We start from the raw sequence: 17,468 nt of genomic DNA, 5'->3' as shown, positions 1-17,468 counted from the left end.
AGCACAGGCTCCAGACGCGCAGGCTCAGTAATTGTGGCTCACGGGCCTAGTTGCTCCGTAGCACGTGGGATCCTCCCAGACCAGGGCTCGAACCCGTGTCCCCTACATTGGCAGGCAGATTCTCAACCACTGCACCACCAGGGAAGCCCACATGTATCTTTTTTAATTAGAGTTTTTTCCAGATATATGCCCAAGAGTGGGATTGCTGTATCGTATGGCAACTCTATTTTTAGTTTTTTAGGGAACCTCCATACTGTTTTCCATAGTGGCTGCACCAGCTTACATTGGGAAAGTCCTTATTTCCTCTTCATTTATGAAGGATATTTTCACTGGATATAGAATACTGGTTCGGCAGTTTTTTCCTACATTTTAAAGTTGCTACTCCACTATCATCTTGCTTGCACAGTTTCTGACAAGAAGCTTATTATAATCCTTATCCTGTTCCTCTGTATATAATATGTTTTCCCCTCTCTGGCTGCCTTCAAGCTTTTCTCTTTGCCTTTCAGCGATTTGAATTTGATATGTTTCGTTCTTTTTGTTTTTGTTTTTTTGTTATTTATCCTGTTTGATGTCTTTGGACCTTTTTAAGTCTGTAGTTTGGTGTCTTGTTACTAATTTTGGTAAGTTTTTAGCCATTCAGATATTTCTTCTGCTCTGTTCTTTCTTCTCCAGGCATTCTGAGTGTTACACTGTTTGATATTTTCCCACAGTTCTTGGATGTTTTTTTTCTGTTTTATTTTCCTATTCTTTTTCTTCTTTACATTTCAGTTTGAGCAATTTCTATTATCCGATCTTCAAGTTCACTGATTCTTTTTTTAGCTGTTTCAAATCTAGTAATAAGCTTGTCAGAAGCATTTGTTATTTATTACCATGTTTTTTCCACTTGATTTTTTCTTATGATTTCCACGTCTCTGTGAAATTACCTATCTGATCTTGCATGTTGTCTACCTTTTCCATTAGGGTCTTCACCATATTAATCATGTTTTAAATTCCCTGATAATTCTAAAATCTATATCATGTCTGAATCTAGTTCTGATAATTGCTTTGTTTCCTCAAACTGTGTTTTTATTACTGCCTTTGGCATGCTTCATAATTTCTTGTTGAAATGTGACCATTTTGTATAGAACAGGAAATACTGAGGTAAATATCTCATGTGCTTGGAGAACACTGCAAGTTTCCTTCTGCTAGTCCTTTAGGGTGGAATTTGAATTAATCTGTTAGGGGTTGAGCTATGTTTAAACATTATTATTGCTATGGTTACCAGAGTTGACATTTGTTGTTGCCATGGAAACCAGAGACTTCGGATTTCCCTAGTGTCTCTTATCTCCCTGCTTGGCTTTGGGTTTTCCCTTTGTGCTGTTTCACACAGTGAGTTCGTCTTTTGCAGCTATATTCCATTGTTATTTTTACTCAAAGCTTATTAGCCTGGTGGTGGAGGGTGGGGGAAGTTCTGTGGTGGTTTGTTAAACCTCAGATTTTGGCAGGCACTAGAACCTGGGTCTCGGAGCTGTGTCCTTCATAAAACTTTCTACTTCTAGGAGTGGGGTTGTTTCCCTTCTTTGTTTTTCCCCAACTGCTGTGTCTGGGTTAGGTTTTCTAACACCACCACCCCCTTTTTTTAAGGCAAAGTTTTTTTTTTTAAATAGATTTTAACCAATAGTGGTTTATTCTTTATTTGAATTTTCTATTTAAAGCAGCCTTCTCTGCCCCTGTATTTTATTTTATTTTTTTGGCCATACCACAGGATCTTAGTTCCCCAACCAGGGATCCATCCCATGCCCCCTGCAGTGGAAGCATGGAGTCTTAACCACTGGACCACCAGGGAAGCCCTGAAGTTAAAGTTTTTAAAGCCCTTTCCCCCTGTATTAAGATTGTCACTTTAGAGAAATAGTGAAGATTGGGTGTAGTCTCCTTTTCTTTCTTCCAGCTATAGTGAGATTCTACCAGTGTTCTCAGGGTACAGGCCTTGGTGATTTTTTTTTTTTCTTGCAGATTAAACCTTTAATTCCATAGGGAGATAGGGGAAATAGATCTGGGCTGATTGGCATTGGCTGCCAAGCTCCACAGGGGTGGGGGCAGGGATGAGGAACTTTCTTTGCATTCTCTCAGATTCCCCCCCCCCCCGCCCCTGCATTAGAGAGCGTTTTGGGGTTTCTGGAGGAAAAGCCTGTAATAGGGTGGAAACTCTCCTATGATTGCAGCCCCCAGAGACTTTACACTCTCATGCTAGCCCACATTCAGTCTTCAGCAATTTGTCATAATTTGTGGTTTAATCTTCCTGACAGCAATGGGATTCTTTCATGCTCTTGGAGCTATATTTCCTTTAGTTAGAGAGAAAGCTTTCTCTCTTTTAAGGTTTTAGGTGCTTGTCCAGCCGCTGTATTGCTCCATCCCATCTGTATCGCCGACAGGTTGGGTCAGGAGACAGTGTGGGTGGTGGGGAGAATGTGGTTTCATCTACTCTTTCTAAACCTTAGGAATCCACACTGTGGTCAGAGAATAACTTGTGAAACTTGCCTTAGTGCTCAGCATATGGATCAATTTTTGTAAGTGATCTCTTTGTGCTTGATAGAATATTTATTCTGCAGTTACTGGGTGCTGTGTTATATAAATGTCTGTTTAGTTCTAGTTTGTTAACCATGCTATTCAAATCTACATTTATCTCTTTATTTCCTCCTATTTAGGTCATTTATTCTATCAATTACTGAGAGAGATGTTAAAAATTTCCCCATTATGATTATGGATATATTTCACTTCTCCTTATAGTTCTGCTAAGTTGTGCTTTATGTATTTGGAGGCTATGTTATTGCATGCATACAAATTTAAAATTATGTCTTCCTGATGAATTCTACATTTAATCCTATGAATTACTCCTCTGTTAATGCTTTTGCATTATAATCTACTTTGAGTACTATTTTTTTTTTTAGAAATTCACGTTCTTTTATTTATTTATTTATTTATTTAGCACTGTGTTGAGTCTTCGTTTCTGTGCGAGGGCTTTCTCTAGTTGTGGCAAGTGGGGACCACTCTTCATCGCGGTGCGCGGGCCTCTCACCATCGCGGCCTCTCTTGTTGCGGAGCACAGGCTCCAGACGCGCAGGCTCAGTATTGTGGCTCACGGGCCCAGTTGCTCCGTGGCATGTGGGATCTTCCCAGACCAGGGCTCGAACCCATGTGCCCTGCATTGGCAGGCAGATTCTCAACCACTGCGCCACCAGGGAAGCCCTACTTTGAGTACTATTAATAAAGCTAGAGCAGCTTTTGTTTAGTTTATGTTTATGTGACCTTTTCCATACATTTTATTTTAATTGTTCTCTCTATATTTTTTTTTATTAGTTGTTTTGTTTGTTTGTTTTTTTATACTGCAGGTTCTTATTAGGCATCAATTTTATACACATCAGTGTATGCATGTCAATCCCAATCGCCCAATTCAGCACACCACCATCCCCACCCCACCGCAGTTTTCCCCCCTTGGTGTCCATATGTCCATTCTCTACATCTGTGTCTCAACTTCTGCCCTGCAAACCGGCTCATCTGTACCATTTTTCTAGGTTCCACATACATGCATTAATATACGATATTTGTTTTTCTCTTTCTGACTTACTTCACTCTGTATGACAGTCTCTAGATCCATCCACGTCTCAACAAATGACTCAATTTCGTTCCTTTTTATGGCTGAGTAATATTCCATTGTATATATGTACCACATCTTCTTTATCCATTCGTCTGTTGATGGGCATTTAGGTTGCTTCCATGACCTGGCTATTGTAAATAGTGCTGCAATGAACATTCGGGTGCATGTGTCTTTTTGAATTACGGTTTTCTCTGGGTATATGCCCAGTAGTGGGATTGCTGGGTCATATGGTAATTCTATTTTTAGTTTTTTAAGGAACCTCCATATTGTTCTCCATAGTGGCTGTATCAATTTACATTCCCACCAACAGTGCAAGAGGGTTCCCTTTTCTCCACACCCTCTCCAGCATTTGTTGTTTGTAGATTTTCTGATGATGCCCATTCTAACAGGAGTGAGGTGATACCTCATTGTAGTTTTTGATTTGCATTTCTCTAATAATTAGTGATGTTGAGCATCTTTTCATGTGCTTCGTGGCCATCTGTATGTCTTTGGAGAAATGTCTATTTAGGTCTTCTGCCCATTTTTGGATTGGGGTGTTTGTTTCTTTAATATTGAGCTGAATGAGCTGTTTATATATTTTGGAGATTAATCCTTTGTCCGTTGATTCGTTTGCAAATATTTTCTCCCATTCTGAGGGTTGTCTTTTCGTCTTGTTTATGGTTTCCTTTGCTGTGCAAAAGTCTTGAAGTTTCATTAGGTCCCATTTGTTTATTTTTGTTTTTATTTCCATTACTCTAGGAGGTGGATCAAAAAAGATCTTGCTGTGATTTATGTCAAAGAGTGTTCTTCCTATGTTTTCCTCTAAGAGTTTTATAGTGTCCAGTCTTATTTATATTTAGGTCTCTAAATTTTGAGTTTATTTTTGTGTATGGTGTTAGGGAGTATTCTAATTTCATTCTTTTACATGTAGCTGTCCAGTTTTCCCAGCACCACTTATTGAAGAGACTGTCTTTCCTCCATTGTATATCTTTGCCTCCTTTGTCATAGATTAGTTGACCATAGGTGCGTGGGTTAATCTCTGGGCTTTCTATCTTGTTCCATTGATCTATGTTTCTGTTTTTGTGCCAGTACCATATTGTCTTGATTACTGTAGCTTTGTAGTATAGTCTGAAGTCAGGGAGTCTGATTCCTCCAGCTCCATTTTTTTGCCTCAAGACTGCTTTGGCTATTCGGGGTCTTTTGTGTCTCCATACAGATTTTAAGATGATTTGTTCTAGCTCCGTAAAAAATGCCATTGGTAATTTGATAGGGATTGCATTGAATCTGTAGATTGCTTTGGGTAGTATACTCATTTTCACAATGTTGATTCTTCCAATCCAAGAACATGGTATATCTCTCCATCTGTTGGTATCATCTTTAATTTCTTTCATCAGTGTCTTATAGTTTTCTGCATACAGGTCTTTTGTCTCCCTAGGTAGGTTTATTCCTAGGTATTTTATTCTTTTTGTTGCAATGGTAAATGGGAGTGTTTCCATAATTTCTCTTTCAGATTTTTCATCATTAGTGTATAGGAATGCAAGGGATTTCTGTGCATTAATCTTGTATCCTGCAACTTTACCATATTCATTAATTAGCTCTAGCAGTTTTCTGGTGGCAGTTTTAGGATTCTCTATGTATAGTATCATGTCATCCGCAAACAGTGACAGTTTTACTTCTTCTTTTCCAATTTGTATTCCTTTTACTTCTTTTTCTTCTCTGATTGCCACGGCTAGGACTTCCAGAACTATGTTGAATAATAGTGGTGACAGTGGACATCCTTGTCTCGTTCCTGATCTTAGAGGAAATGTTTTCAGTTTTTCACCATTGAGAATGATGTTTGCTGTGGGTTTGTCATATATGGCCTTTATTATGTTGAGGTAGGTTCCCTCTATGCCCACTTTCTGGAGAGTTTTTATCATAAGTGGGTGTTGAATATTATCAAAAGCTTTTTCTGCATCTATTGAGATGATCATATGGTTTTTATTTTTCTATTTGTTAATATGGTGTATCACATTGATTGATTTGCATATATCGAAGGATCCTTGCATCCCTGGGGTAAATCCCACTTGATCGTGGTGTATGATCCTTTTAATGTGTTGTTGGATTCTGTTTGCTAGTATTTTGTTGAGGATTTTTGCATCTGTATTCATCAGTGATATTGGTCTGTAATTTTCTTTCTTTGTAGTGTCTTTGTCTGGTTTTGGTATCAGGGTGATGGTGGCCTCATAGAATGAGTTTGGGAGTGTTCCTTCCTCTGCAGTTTTTTGGAAGAGTTTGAGAAGGATAGGTTTTAGCTCTTCTCTAAATGTTTGATAGAATTCACCTGTGAAGCCATCTGGTCCTGGACTTTTGTTTGTTGGAAGATGTTTAATCACAGTTTCAATTTCATTACTTGTGATTGGTCTGTTCATATTTTCTATTTCTTCCTGGTTCAGTCTTGGAAGGTTATACCTTTCTAAGAATTTGTCCATTTCTTCCAGGTTGTCCATTTTATTGGCATAGAGTTGCCTGTAGTAGTCTCTTAGGATGCTTTGTATTTCTGCGGTGTCTGTTGTAACTTCTCCTTTTTCATTTCTGATTTTATTGATTTGAGTCCTCTCCCTCTTTTTCTTGATGAGTCTGGCTAATGGCTTATCAGTTTTGTTTATCTTCTCAAAGAACCAGCTGTTAGTTTTATTGATCTTTGCTATTGTTTTCTTTGTTTCTATTTCATTTATTTCTGCTCTGATCTTTATGATTTCTTTCCTTCTGCTAACTTTGGGTTTTGTTTGTTCTTCTTTCTCTAGTTTCTTTAGGTGTAAGGTTAGATGGTTTACTTGAGATTTTTCTTGTTTCTTTAGGTAGGCTTGTATAGCTATAAACTTCCCTCTTAGAGCTGCTTTTGCTGCATCCCATAGGTTTTGGGTCGTCGTGTTTTCATTGTCATTTGTCTCTAGGTATTTTTCGATTTCCTCTTTGATTTCTTCAGTGATCTCTTGGTTATTTAGTAACGTATTGTTTAGCCTCCATGTATTTGTCTTTTTTACGTTTTTTTCCCTGTAATTCATTTCTAATCTCATAGCATTGTGGTCAGAAAAGATGCTTGATATGATTTCAATTTTCTTAAATTTACTGAGGCTTGATTTGTGACCCAAGATGTGATCTATCCTGGAGAATGTTCCGTGCGCACTTGAGAAGAACGTGTAATCTGCTGTTTTTGGATGGAATGTCCTATATACATCAAATAAATCTATCTGGTCTATTGTGTCATTTAAAGCTTCTGTTTCCTTATTTATTTTCATTTTGGATGATCTGTCCATTGGTGTAAGTGAGGTGTTAAAGTCCCCCACTATGATTGTGTTACTGTCAATTTCCTCTTTTATAGCCGTTAGCAGTTGCCTTATGTATTGAGGTGCTCCTATGTTGGGTGCATATATATTTATAATTGTTATATCTTCTTCTTGGATTGATCCCTTGATCATTATGTAGTGTCCTTCCTTGTCTCTTGTAACATTCTTTATTTTAAAGTCTATCTTATCTGATATGAGTATAGCTACTCCAGCTTTCTTTTGATTTCCATTTGCATGGAATATCTTTTTCCATCCCCTCACTTTCAGTCTGTATGTGTCCCTAGGTCTAAAGTGGGTCTCTTGTAGACAGCATATAGATGGGTCTTGTTTTTGTATCCATTCAGCCAGTCTATGTCTTTTGGTTGGGGCATTTAATCCATTCACGTTTAAGGTAATTATCGATATGTATGTTCCTATGACCATTTTCTTAATTGTTTTGGGTTTGTTTTTGTAGGTCCTTTTCTTCTCTTGTGTTTCCCACTTAGAGAAGTTCCTTTAGCATTTGTTGTAGAGCTGGTTTGGTGGTGCTGAATTCTCTTAGCTTTTGCCTGTCTGTAAAGCTTTTGATTTCTCCATGGAATCTGAATGAGATCCTTGCCGGGTAGAGTAATCTTGGTTGTAGGTTCTTCCCTTTCATCACTTTAAGTATATCATGCCACTCCCTTCTGGCTTGCAGAGTTTCTGCTGAGAAATCAGCTGTTAACCTTATGGGAGTTCCCTTGTATGTTATTTGTCGTTTTTCCCTTGATGCTTTCAATAATTTTTCTTTGTCTTTAATTTTTGCCACTTTGATTACTATGTGTCTCGGCGTGTTTCTCCTTGGGTTTATCCTGTATGGGACTCTCTGCGCTTCCTGGCCTTGGGTGGCTATTTCCTTTCCCATGTTAGGAAAGTTTTCGACTATAATCTTTTCAAATATTTTCTCTGGTCCTTTCTGTCTCTCTTCACCTTCTGGGACCCCTATAATGCGAATGTTGTTGTGTTTAATGTTGTCCCAGAGGTCTCTTAGGCTGTCTTCATTTCTTTTCATTCTTTTTTCTTTAGTCTGTTCTGCAGCAGTGAATTCCACCATTCTGTCTTCCAGGTCACTTATCCATTCTTCTGCCTCAGTTATTCTGCTATTGATTCCCTCTAGTGTAGTTTTCATTTCAGTTATTGTATTGGTCATCTCTGTTTGTTTGTTCTTTAATTCTTTTAGGTCTTTGTTAATCATTTCTTGCATTTTCTCAATCTTTGCCTCCATTCTTATTCCGAGGTCCTGGATCATCTTCACTATCATTATTCTGAATTCTTTTTCTGGAAGGTTGCCTATCTCCATTTAGTTGTTTTTCTGGGGTTTTTTCTTGTTCCTTCATCTGGTACATAGCCCTCTGCCTTTTCATCTTGTCTATCTTTCTGTAACTGTGGTTTTTTCTATTCTCTATATTTTTGGTGTGATTCTTTTAGACATCATAAGACTGAAAAATTTTTTTTTTTCGGCCATGCTGCGCAGCTTGTGGGATCTTAGTTCCTAGACCAGGGATTGAACCTGGACCACTGCAGTGAAAGCACCGAGTCCTAACCATTGGACCACCTGGGAATTCCCTGTTTTTTATTTAGTATGATGATTTTTTTCTTTTGGTCCACTTAACATTTAATGTAATTACTGGACTATTTGGGTTTACGTTTGACATCTTATATTTTGCGTTTTATATGTTCTACTTATCTGTGATCTTGCTTTCCCTCCTTTTTGCACTTATTTGGGTATTTTAATTCTGCTATTCCTTTCTATTAGCCTAGCAGTTATATACTCTTCTACTATTTTTAAATGTTTACCCTAGAGATTAAAACATGTAAACATGTATTTACTTTCTTTTTTCAAATATGTAAGTTTATTTTTTCTCAACATAATAATAGTCATAAAGTACAAAATTCAAAAGGTAGAAAAAGTTTAAAGATGGAAAGTCCTCCATTCACATCTGCCCACCAGCCGCTTAGTTCTCCAGATGACTCAGAAATAAGTATCCACCAGTACAGGCATCTGGCCTCTTCACTAGCCCCCAAACGTATACTGTATTTACTGATCTGTGCTGTGTTTACTGCTCTCTAGCTGGGAATCTTGGCCTATATCTTCCTGCTTATTCATCCATCTTCTCATCCTTCATTAAAGCTTCTTTCTCCTTCTTGAAGCTTTTCTGAACAAATCTAATCTAATTGATCTTCTGCTTCTGATGGTAATCACAGTTTTCCTCCCACAATTTAGCACTTAATTATGTTGTTTTGTGCTGTTTTCCTCAAGTTGCAAGTATGTAAATCCTAACTTTCCATCCTAGATTGTGAGTTCCTTGAGGGTAAGATAGGATATGTTATTTGGTCTGTATAATGCTGAGCACAAAGCAGATGCCCCCCAAATATGTGCCTAAGTAAATTGCTTCTCTGGTAATGGCTGTCAGAAACTTGTTTTCCACGAAATTTTCAATTTTGGTGCATCTTGAGCCTCAATTGTTCACGGTAGATATAGTTTTTAAGAGTTGCTTTTAAATATAAAATTGCAGATAGACAATTGGAAGCTACTTGAAAAATATTTGCTTATAAAATTGTGCTGTTTTTCATGTATGTACTTGTTTTGCATTTCATGTTACTTTAAGATCAGTATTAATGGAATATCCATTCCTAATTCAGTACCATAGTGTAAAAATATTCATTGCTATTTATAAAACATGCCACTTTCTTTTTTAAGTATTGACAAGTTTCTTTTTTTCCAAGGTATTTTTCCTTGTTTACAGTTTTTTATTATACCTTTGCAAAATTAGAAAATACTAAAAAACACTAGAAAAAATTACCCTACTCCCACCAGTGAGAGATAAATGTTAACATTTTGTTATGTGTATACTTAGTTTTTTTCTTTGTTTGTGTAGATGTTTCCCTCTTGTAAGTTTCTCACTTTGTAATTCTTAATGTTTGCTTTTCAGCTTTTCCTAAAAGGATTCCAGAACACCTTAGCAGTGCTTGAGGAAGAGTGATAAAGGCAAGTATCCAACTCTTTATCATCAGTGAAATAACTTGGTTCATAGCCAAACCAGAAAGCTTTGGTCACCGTACCTATCACAAAAACTAAAACGTTGGGAAGAAAAACTTAAAGGAAAAAAAGAAAGATAATTCATATATAATTTGGAATTTTTTTGCAAAACTGTTGTAGAAAAATTGTTAAAAATTCTGAGAATTTAACAGAGTTATCTGAAATACCTGGTTTGTTGGTGGCTACCAGTTTTCCTCCTCTTTTTTCCCCACTTTTCACCCCTTCCCCTGCCCCCTTTCTCCCATGTCCTTTTGTTCCCTTTGCTCTTTACCCATTTCCTCTGGCTTACTTAAAAGAACTTTACTTTTCAGAGAAGCTGAATGAATAAAAGAGAAGCTAACATTTCCTTCTTACGGAAGCACACTTAGCTTTACTGTTGTACTTGTTTGTGTTAAACCAGAGACCTCAATATGGTTATTTGGGAAATTTTATAAACTGAGCAACAGTTATTATTGATTTGAATTTTACTGCTGTCTTACAGAAGAAAATAGGGGAGTCCTAAAAAACTTCCACATTATTGAATTCCTTTAGTGCTTGCTTTTCTTACTGTCACAAGTTTTATGTAATTAATTATTATAGCATTACTGTCTTTGGTATTTTTGGCATAGCATTTGACCTTCCTTAATATTTGTCACAAATTGAAAGGTGGCCTTAAAGATTTTTTCTTGGCCTACAGAAAGTTTTACCAAGTTTCACAGTATTTGACAAGAAATATTTCTTTCTTTCTTTTTCTTTTTCGGACAAGAGATATTTCTTGTTTGTGTTGATATCACAGCAATAATGCAGATGATAGGTACAAGTACCAGATTACATTTTATAGTCAGTGCAACAGGTTGTTTTTCAAAATTCTTATCTAACAACTTGATGTTTAAAGCTCAATTTAGGTTTCTTTAGTGTTCCATGTTAGGTAAGCTTCTGTTAGTATCATTAACATATGTTTTACCTTTAGAAATCCCAGAATTTATTACTCTTCTACTAGGTAATCTTTGCAGCTGTGTCGATATCCTGTGCAAACTTTGGCTTGGAAATTAACACTTTATTTCTAGGTTTTCCTAGGAATGCTGGCATTTCCTTGTAATTGATCATTTTGAATTGTTTGAAAATAAATAATGTAGACATGCTAGTGAAATCTCAAATGAAGTTACTGACATTTAAAATGTACCAGATTCTCCATTTTTTTATAAATACGAAGCAGGTGACCACCTGATTAGTTTATAACACTGCCTAATGAAACTGATTTGCTGAGTAATAAATTCCTGATATGTTTATATGTGAGACAAGTGGGTCATTTGGTTTTCCAGCTTACCTTCGCACCATTCCTCTCTTTATGGTATCTCTTATTCTCATGGGAGAAACTTATTTTACATATTTACTTTCAAAATCAACCAAAAAAAAAAATCAGTTGTATTATTTAGCTAATGCAATACAAATAAGAAAAAAAGTAAATTACTTCCTCATTATCAGCCTGCTGCTTTCACAGTGCAAGAAGAGATTACTTGATATACACTGTTACTGGATTATCTTGGTTACATAGCCCTTTTTCTCTGAGAAGCTTAATGCTTTGCAGAGTGAAAATAATTCAATAACTATTAGTCTGTGCTACAAACTCCTGAGAGAGGATGAGGATAATTAAATACATACACTATTGGCAACATTTTTGCCCACAAGGAGCCCCAGAAAACTCCAGTACAAACCAAGACAGTTGTTAATCTAGTAAGGATTAAGGGCTTCTTTCTTGGCTCTTGAAAAGGGAAAAGGAAAAATAAAGCAATACACAGCCAGGAAAAGGGTAGGAGGCCCCAGTGGTGTGGCAAGATTTCGGTGTGGCCACAAAGAATTTGAGTGAAAAGCAGTGAAATTTCCCATTCTCATGGCTCCTACTCATTTGCTTAGTTTGGGAGCAAAGAATTTTGTGGTATTTAGACAGTAGGAAGGTACTGGTGAGAGACAAAGGTCTTTAACCCTGTCAACACAGTTTACTCTCCTGAGTCATGAAGAGGTTAGGAGATGGGAAAATAAGCATGAAAGAATATGGTCAGCAGAGCCACAATGACAATGTCCATATACATGGTGAGAAGGTCTTCTGAGAGTAGTTACCAGGAAGAAAGGTCTAGTGGGTTTGCATTCCTGTCCCTTTGAACTCTAGTAGCCTGGAGGTCACAGTGAACTCTTAAATCCAGCTAATTTATGTCTTTTAGATTGCTACTTGGTGGCCAGGGGTCTGCATATCCCCAGAACATGACCGCCTTAGGAGCTTCACTAGTAGTGACTTAGACTGTTCAAAGTACTTGGTGTAGTGTATGGAGTTTTAAAGCTGTTTGAACGAAAGTCTGAGGTAAAATATGGAAATAAAGACCTTCCTACACCATATTTTGCCCTCCCTAGCAGGTTCTGTACATTAATACAATTTTGTTTTATATATTTGCAGAAACTCAATTAAAAAAAAACACACTTTCTATTATGAAAAATCTCATCCTTATTACCATCCCCTCCTTTTTTTTGGCATGTGATCTCTGTAACCATGGCAGTTGTGCTGACCTTGCATCTCTTAGTTTCAACTTCCTTTTAATTTCCTGCATTTAATATTGGTATGTGGTTGCTATTTGACCTTTCTTTTTCTCTACTTTCAGTCATACCCAGTTACTGTGTCACTTCTTTGCTTTTGAGTTTTTGTGAATACAGTTGTCCCTTGGTATCCTTGGAGGATTGGTTCCCGGACCCCTGCAAATACAGATATCCTCAGATGCTCAAGTCCTTTATATAAAATGACATAGTATTTGCATATAACTATGCACATCCTCCCATATACTTTAAATCATCTTTAGAGTATTTATAATACCTAATACTATGTAAATGCTATGAAAATAGTTATAGATACAATGTAAATGCTATGTAAATAGTTGCTGGGCACATGGCAAATTCAGGTTCTGCTTTTTGGAACATTCTGGAACTCCCCCACCCCCAATATTTTCCATCTGAGGTTGGTTAAATCTGCAGATGTGGAACCTGTGGATATGGAGGACTGACTGTGTATGAGAAGCCTCTGTCAGGGTTGACACTGTTCAAAGAAAGGGATTTCTTTGAGTCTCTTTTCTTGATAGCTGGTACTGAGCAAAGCTTTAGTCTCTCTGAAGACAGATTCTCTCTGGATCATTCACTCATATGGTGCCAAAAGATCATTTGGGCTTCAGCAGAGAATTCAACTTATAAGATTTTAATTTCCATTTTCTTCTCAAAAGTGCAAACCTGTAACTTCTAGTTGCCAGTGACCTTGATGAGTATGAAAGTTAACCAGAAATTCCTCTTTTCCATTAAAATCCACGTACAGTTAGGTTGGAATATTCACTTCTCACTATTATTCTTTGAATTTACTCTACTGAGCTTCAGCATACAGATAATTAACTGTGGTTATGAATGAGAGGAATAATTTAAATTGCCTCAGCAAGGCTGTATATATTGAATGCTCTGTGCTCTGTTCTCTCTTATTCCCCAAGTAATGGCTGTTCTCTCAAATATTATGGTTTCCATTCCAAGATGACTCCTCTAGTATTCAGTTCTTCTTCATATTGAAACTTGTAGGGATTTTTTAAAACGTTGCTCTTTTCATTTCCCGTGTACTTGTTTCTGAGCTTTTTCTCCTATTCTAGAAAATAATCATTACCCACTATCTGGAAAACTATCTTTTAATCTTCTGATTAAAGATTGTTTAATGATAATGCCTAGTTGTTTGGCTAGTGGCATGTTTTTCTTTGTTTTAACCCTGGAGTTTCTGCATGGATTTATAATATGAGGTTCTTTTTTTTTTTTTTTTTTTTTTTTAACATTAGATAGGCATGAAGCCTTCGTCTCAAAGCTGCATGTGTAGTTACTGTTGAAGCAATGCCTACCTAATTTGACAGTCTTGGTGTGTTTAAAAATTTTTGAGTTTGCAAATAATCGTATTAAGTCTACTGATGGAGCCTTCGGGCAGTGAACAGTTATTTGAGGACCCTGATCCTGGAGGCAAATCCCAAGATGCAGAGGCCAGAAAGCAGACAGAATCAGAACAAAAGTTGTCTAAAATGACCCACAATGCTTTGGAGAACATTAATGTGATTGGCCAAGGCTTGAAGCATCTCTTCCAGCACCAGCGCAGGAGGTCATCAGTGTCTCCACATGATGTGCAACAAATTCAGGCAGATCCAGAACCCGAAATGGATCTGGAAGGCCAGAACGCGTGTGCTGAGATTGATGGTGTCCCCACCCACCCCACAGCTCTGAATCGTGTCCTGCAGCAGATCCGAGTGCCACCCAAGATGAAGAGAGGGACGAGCTTGCATAGTAGGCGGGGCAAGCCAGAGGCCCCAAAGGGAAGTCCCCAAATCAACAGGAAGTCTGGCCAGGAGATGGCAACTGTTATGCAGTCCGGCCGACCCAGATCTTCATCCACTACTGATGCTCCTACCAGCTCCACTGTGATGGAAATAGCTTGTGCTGCTGCTGCTGCTGCTGCGTGTCTGCCAGGGGATGAGGCATCCGCAGAACGGGTAAGTCTGTTAGATTATCTGTTAACTTATTGTTCTTTGTATCTAGGACTCTGCAAACTTTGCTTTGGTGACTAAAAACAGGTATCTCATCAAGTACCTCGAAGTTGTGGCAAAAGATAGTTTCCATTTTCATTAAATAAGTGAGTTGAATAATAATCATTATAGCTAATAATGAATGCTTATAATTATATTCCTATTTGCTTCCTAACATATTGCTGTATTTTATTTATTTTATCCTTTTGCTAAAACCTTCAGTATACTTCATGTGCTCTTCATGTATTATATTAAAAGGCTCAGTTTTATGGCAGAGCAATAAAGATGCTTTGTTTGTTCTTGTTGCTTTAGTTTTACACATGAACTGGCTTTCTTAATATTAGTGAAGATAATGAATAAAGTTCTGGTATCTGGGTTTGTGCTTAGCATGGGAATATACTAAATTGCTTATAATTTCATTACACACTGTACCACATTATCAGCATTCAGTATACATTTTGCTTTCTACAGTAGAACGTATGCATTCTTATCATTTACACTTTTTTTTAAAATTTTTTAATTTTTTTTTTTATACAGCAGGTTCTTATTAGTCATCAATTTTATACACATCAGTGTATACATGTCAATCCCAATCACCCAATTCATCACACGACCATCCCCACCCCCCCTGCAGCTTTCCCCGCTTGGTGTCCATACGTTTGTCTCTACATCTGTGTCTCAGCTTCTGCCCTGCAAACCGGTTCATCTGTACCATTTTTCTAGGTTCCACCTACATGCGTTAATATACGATATTTGTTTTTCTCTTTCTGACTTACTTCACTCTGTATGACAGTCTCTAGATCCATCCACGTCTCAACAAATGACCCAATTTCATTCCTTTTTATGGCTGAGTAATATTCCATTGTATATATGTACCACAGCTTTATCCATTCATCTGTCGATGGGCATTTAGGTTGCTTCCATGACCTGGCTATTGTAAATAGTGCTGCAGTGAACATTGGGGTGCATGTGTCTTTTTGAATTATGGTTTTCTCTGGGTACATGCCCAGTAGTGGGATTGCTGGGTCATATGGTAGTTCTATTTTTAGTTTTTTAAAGAACCTCCATACTGTTCTGCATAGTGGCTGTATTAAGTTACATTCCCACCAACAGTGCAAGAGGGTTCCCTTTTATCCACATGCTCTCCAGCATTTGTTGTTTGTAGATTTTCTGATGATGCCCATTCTAACTGGTGTGAGGTGATATCTCATTGTAGTTTTGATTTGCATTTCTCTAATAATTAGTGATGTTGAGCAGCTTTTCATGTGCTTCTTGGCCATCTGTATGTCTTCTTTGGAGAAATGTCTATTAAGGTCTTCTGCCCATTTTTGGATTGGGTTGTTTGTTTTTTTAATATTGAGCTTCATGAGCTGTTTATATATTTTGGAGATTAGTCCTTTGTCTGTTGATTTGTTTCCAAATATTTTCTCCCATTCTGAGGGTTGTCTTTTTGTCTTGTTTATGTTTTCCTTTGCTGTGCAAAAGCTTTGAAGTTTCATTAGGTCCCATTTGTTTATTTTTGTTTTTATTTCCATTACTCTAGGAGTTGGATCAAAAAAGATCTTGCTGTGATTTATGTCAAAGAGTGTTCTTCCTATGTTTTCCTCTAAGAGTTTTATAGTGTCCGGTCTTACATTTAGGTCTCTAATCCATTTTGAGTTTATTTTTGTGTATGGTGTTAGGGCATGTTCTAATTTCATTCTTTTACATGTAGCTGTCCAGTTTTCCCAGCACCACTTATTGAAGAGACTGTCTTTTCTCCATTGTATCTCCTTGCCTCCTTTGTCATAGATTTGTTGACCATAGGTGTGTGTGGGTTTATCTCTGGGCTTTCTATCCTGTTCCATTGATCTATATATCTGTTTTTGTGCCAGTACCATATTGTATTGATTACTGTAGCTTTATACTATAGTCTGAAGTCAGGGAGTCTGATTCTTCCAGCTCCGTTTTTTTCCCTCAAGACTTCTTTGGCTATTCAGGGTCTTTTGTGTCTCCATACAAATTTTAAGATTTTTTGTTCTAGTTCTGTAAAAAATGCCAATGGTAATTTGATAGGGATTGCATTGAATCTGTAGATTGCTTTGGGTAGTATACTCATTTTCACAATGTTGATTCTTCCAATCCAAGAACATGGTATATCTCTCCATCTGTTGGTATCATCTTTAATTTCTTTCATCAGTGTCTTATAGTTTTCTGCAGAGAGGTCTTCTGTCTCCCTAGGTAGGTTTATTCCTAGGTATTTTATTCTTTTTGTTGCAGTGGTAAATGGGAGTGTTTCGTTAATTTCTCTTTCAGATTTTTCATCATTAGTGTATAGGAATGCAAGAGATTTCTGTGCATTAATTTTGTATCCTGCAACTTTACCAAATTCATTGATTAGCTCTAGTAGTTTTCTGGTGGCATTTTTCAGATTCTCTATGTATAGTATCGTGTCATCTGCAAACAGTGACAGTTTTACTTCTTCTTTTCCAATTTGCATTCCTTTTATTTTTTCTTCTCTGATTGCCGTGGCTAGGACTTCCAAAACTATGTTGAATAATAGTGGTGAGAGTGGACATCCTTGTCTTGTTCCTGATCTTAGAGGAAATGCTTTCACTTTTTCACTGTTGAGAAAGACATTTACTGTGGGTTTGTCATATATGGCCTTTATTATGTTGAGGTAGGTTCCCTCTATGCCCACTTTCTGGAGAGTTTTTATCATAAGTGGGTGTTGAATATTATCAAAAGCTTTTTCTGCATCTATTGAGATGATCATATGGTTTTTATTCTTCAATTTGTTATTATGGTGTATCACATTGATTGATTTGCATATATTGAAGAATCCTTGCATCCCTGGGATAAATCCCACTTGATCATGGTGTATGATCCTTTTAATGTGTTGTTGGATTCTGTTTGCTAGTATTTTGTTG

At 37.1% G+C, this 17,468-nt stretch overlaps 1 protein-coding gene across 4 annotated transcripts in view; it reads left to right on the top strand.

The window, feature by feature from the left end:
• TMCC1 (transmembrane and coiled-coil domain family 1) overlaps positions 1-17,468 on the top strand; it is a 220,876-nt gene that overhangs the window by 58,772 nt on the left and 144,636 nt on the right. For 2 of the 4 annotated variants that reach the window (XM_059940438.1, XM_059940439.1), the window contains 2 exons: positions 9,894-9,949; positions 14,255-14,526. In XM_059940438.1, coding sequence (XP_059796421.1) covers positions 14,296-14,526 — 231 coding nt within the window. In that variant the 5' untranslated portion in view covers positions 9,894-9,949; positions 14,255-14,295. Of the gene's footprint in view, positions 1-9,893; positions 9,950-13,831; positions 14,527-17,468 lie in introns of those variants that run through there. The other 2 variants (XM_059940436.1, XM_059940437.1) reach the window with 1 other exon arrangement.

Source organism: Balaenoptera ricei, chromosome 11 (genome assembly GCF_028023285.1).
Source record: "Balaenoptera ricei isolate mBalRic1 chromosome 11, mBalRic1.hap2, whole genome shotgun sequence".
NCBI lineage: Eukaryota > Metazoa > Chordata > Mammalia > Artiodactyla > Balaenopteridae > Balaenoptera > Balaenoptera ricei.
The sequence above is the reverse complement of the archived record's forward strand: the minus strand, read 5'-3'. Positions and strand labels throughout refer to the sequence as shown.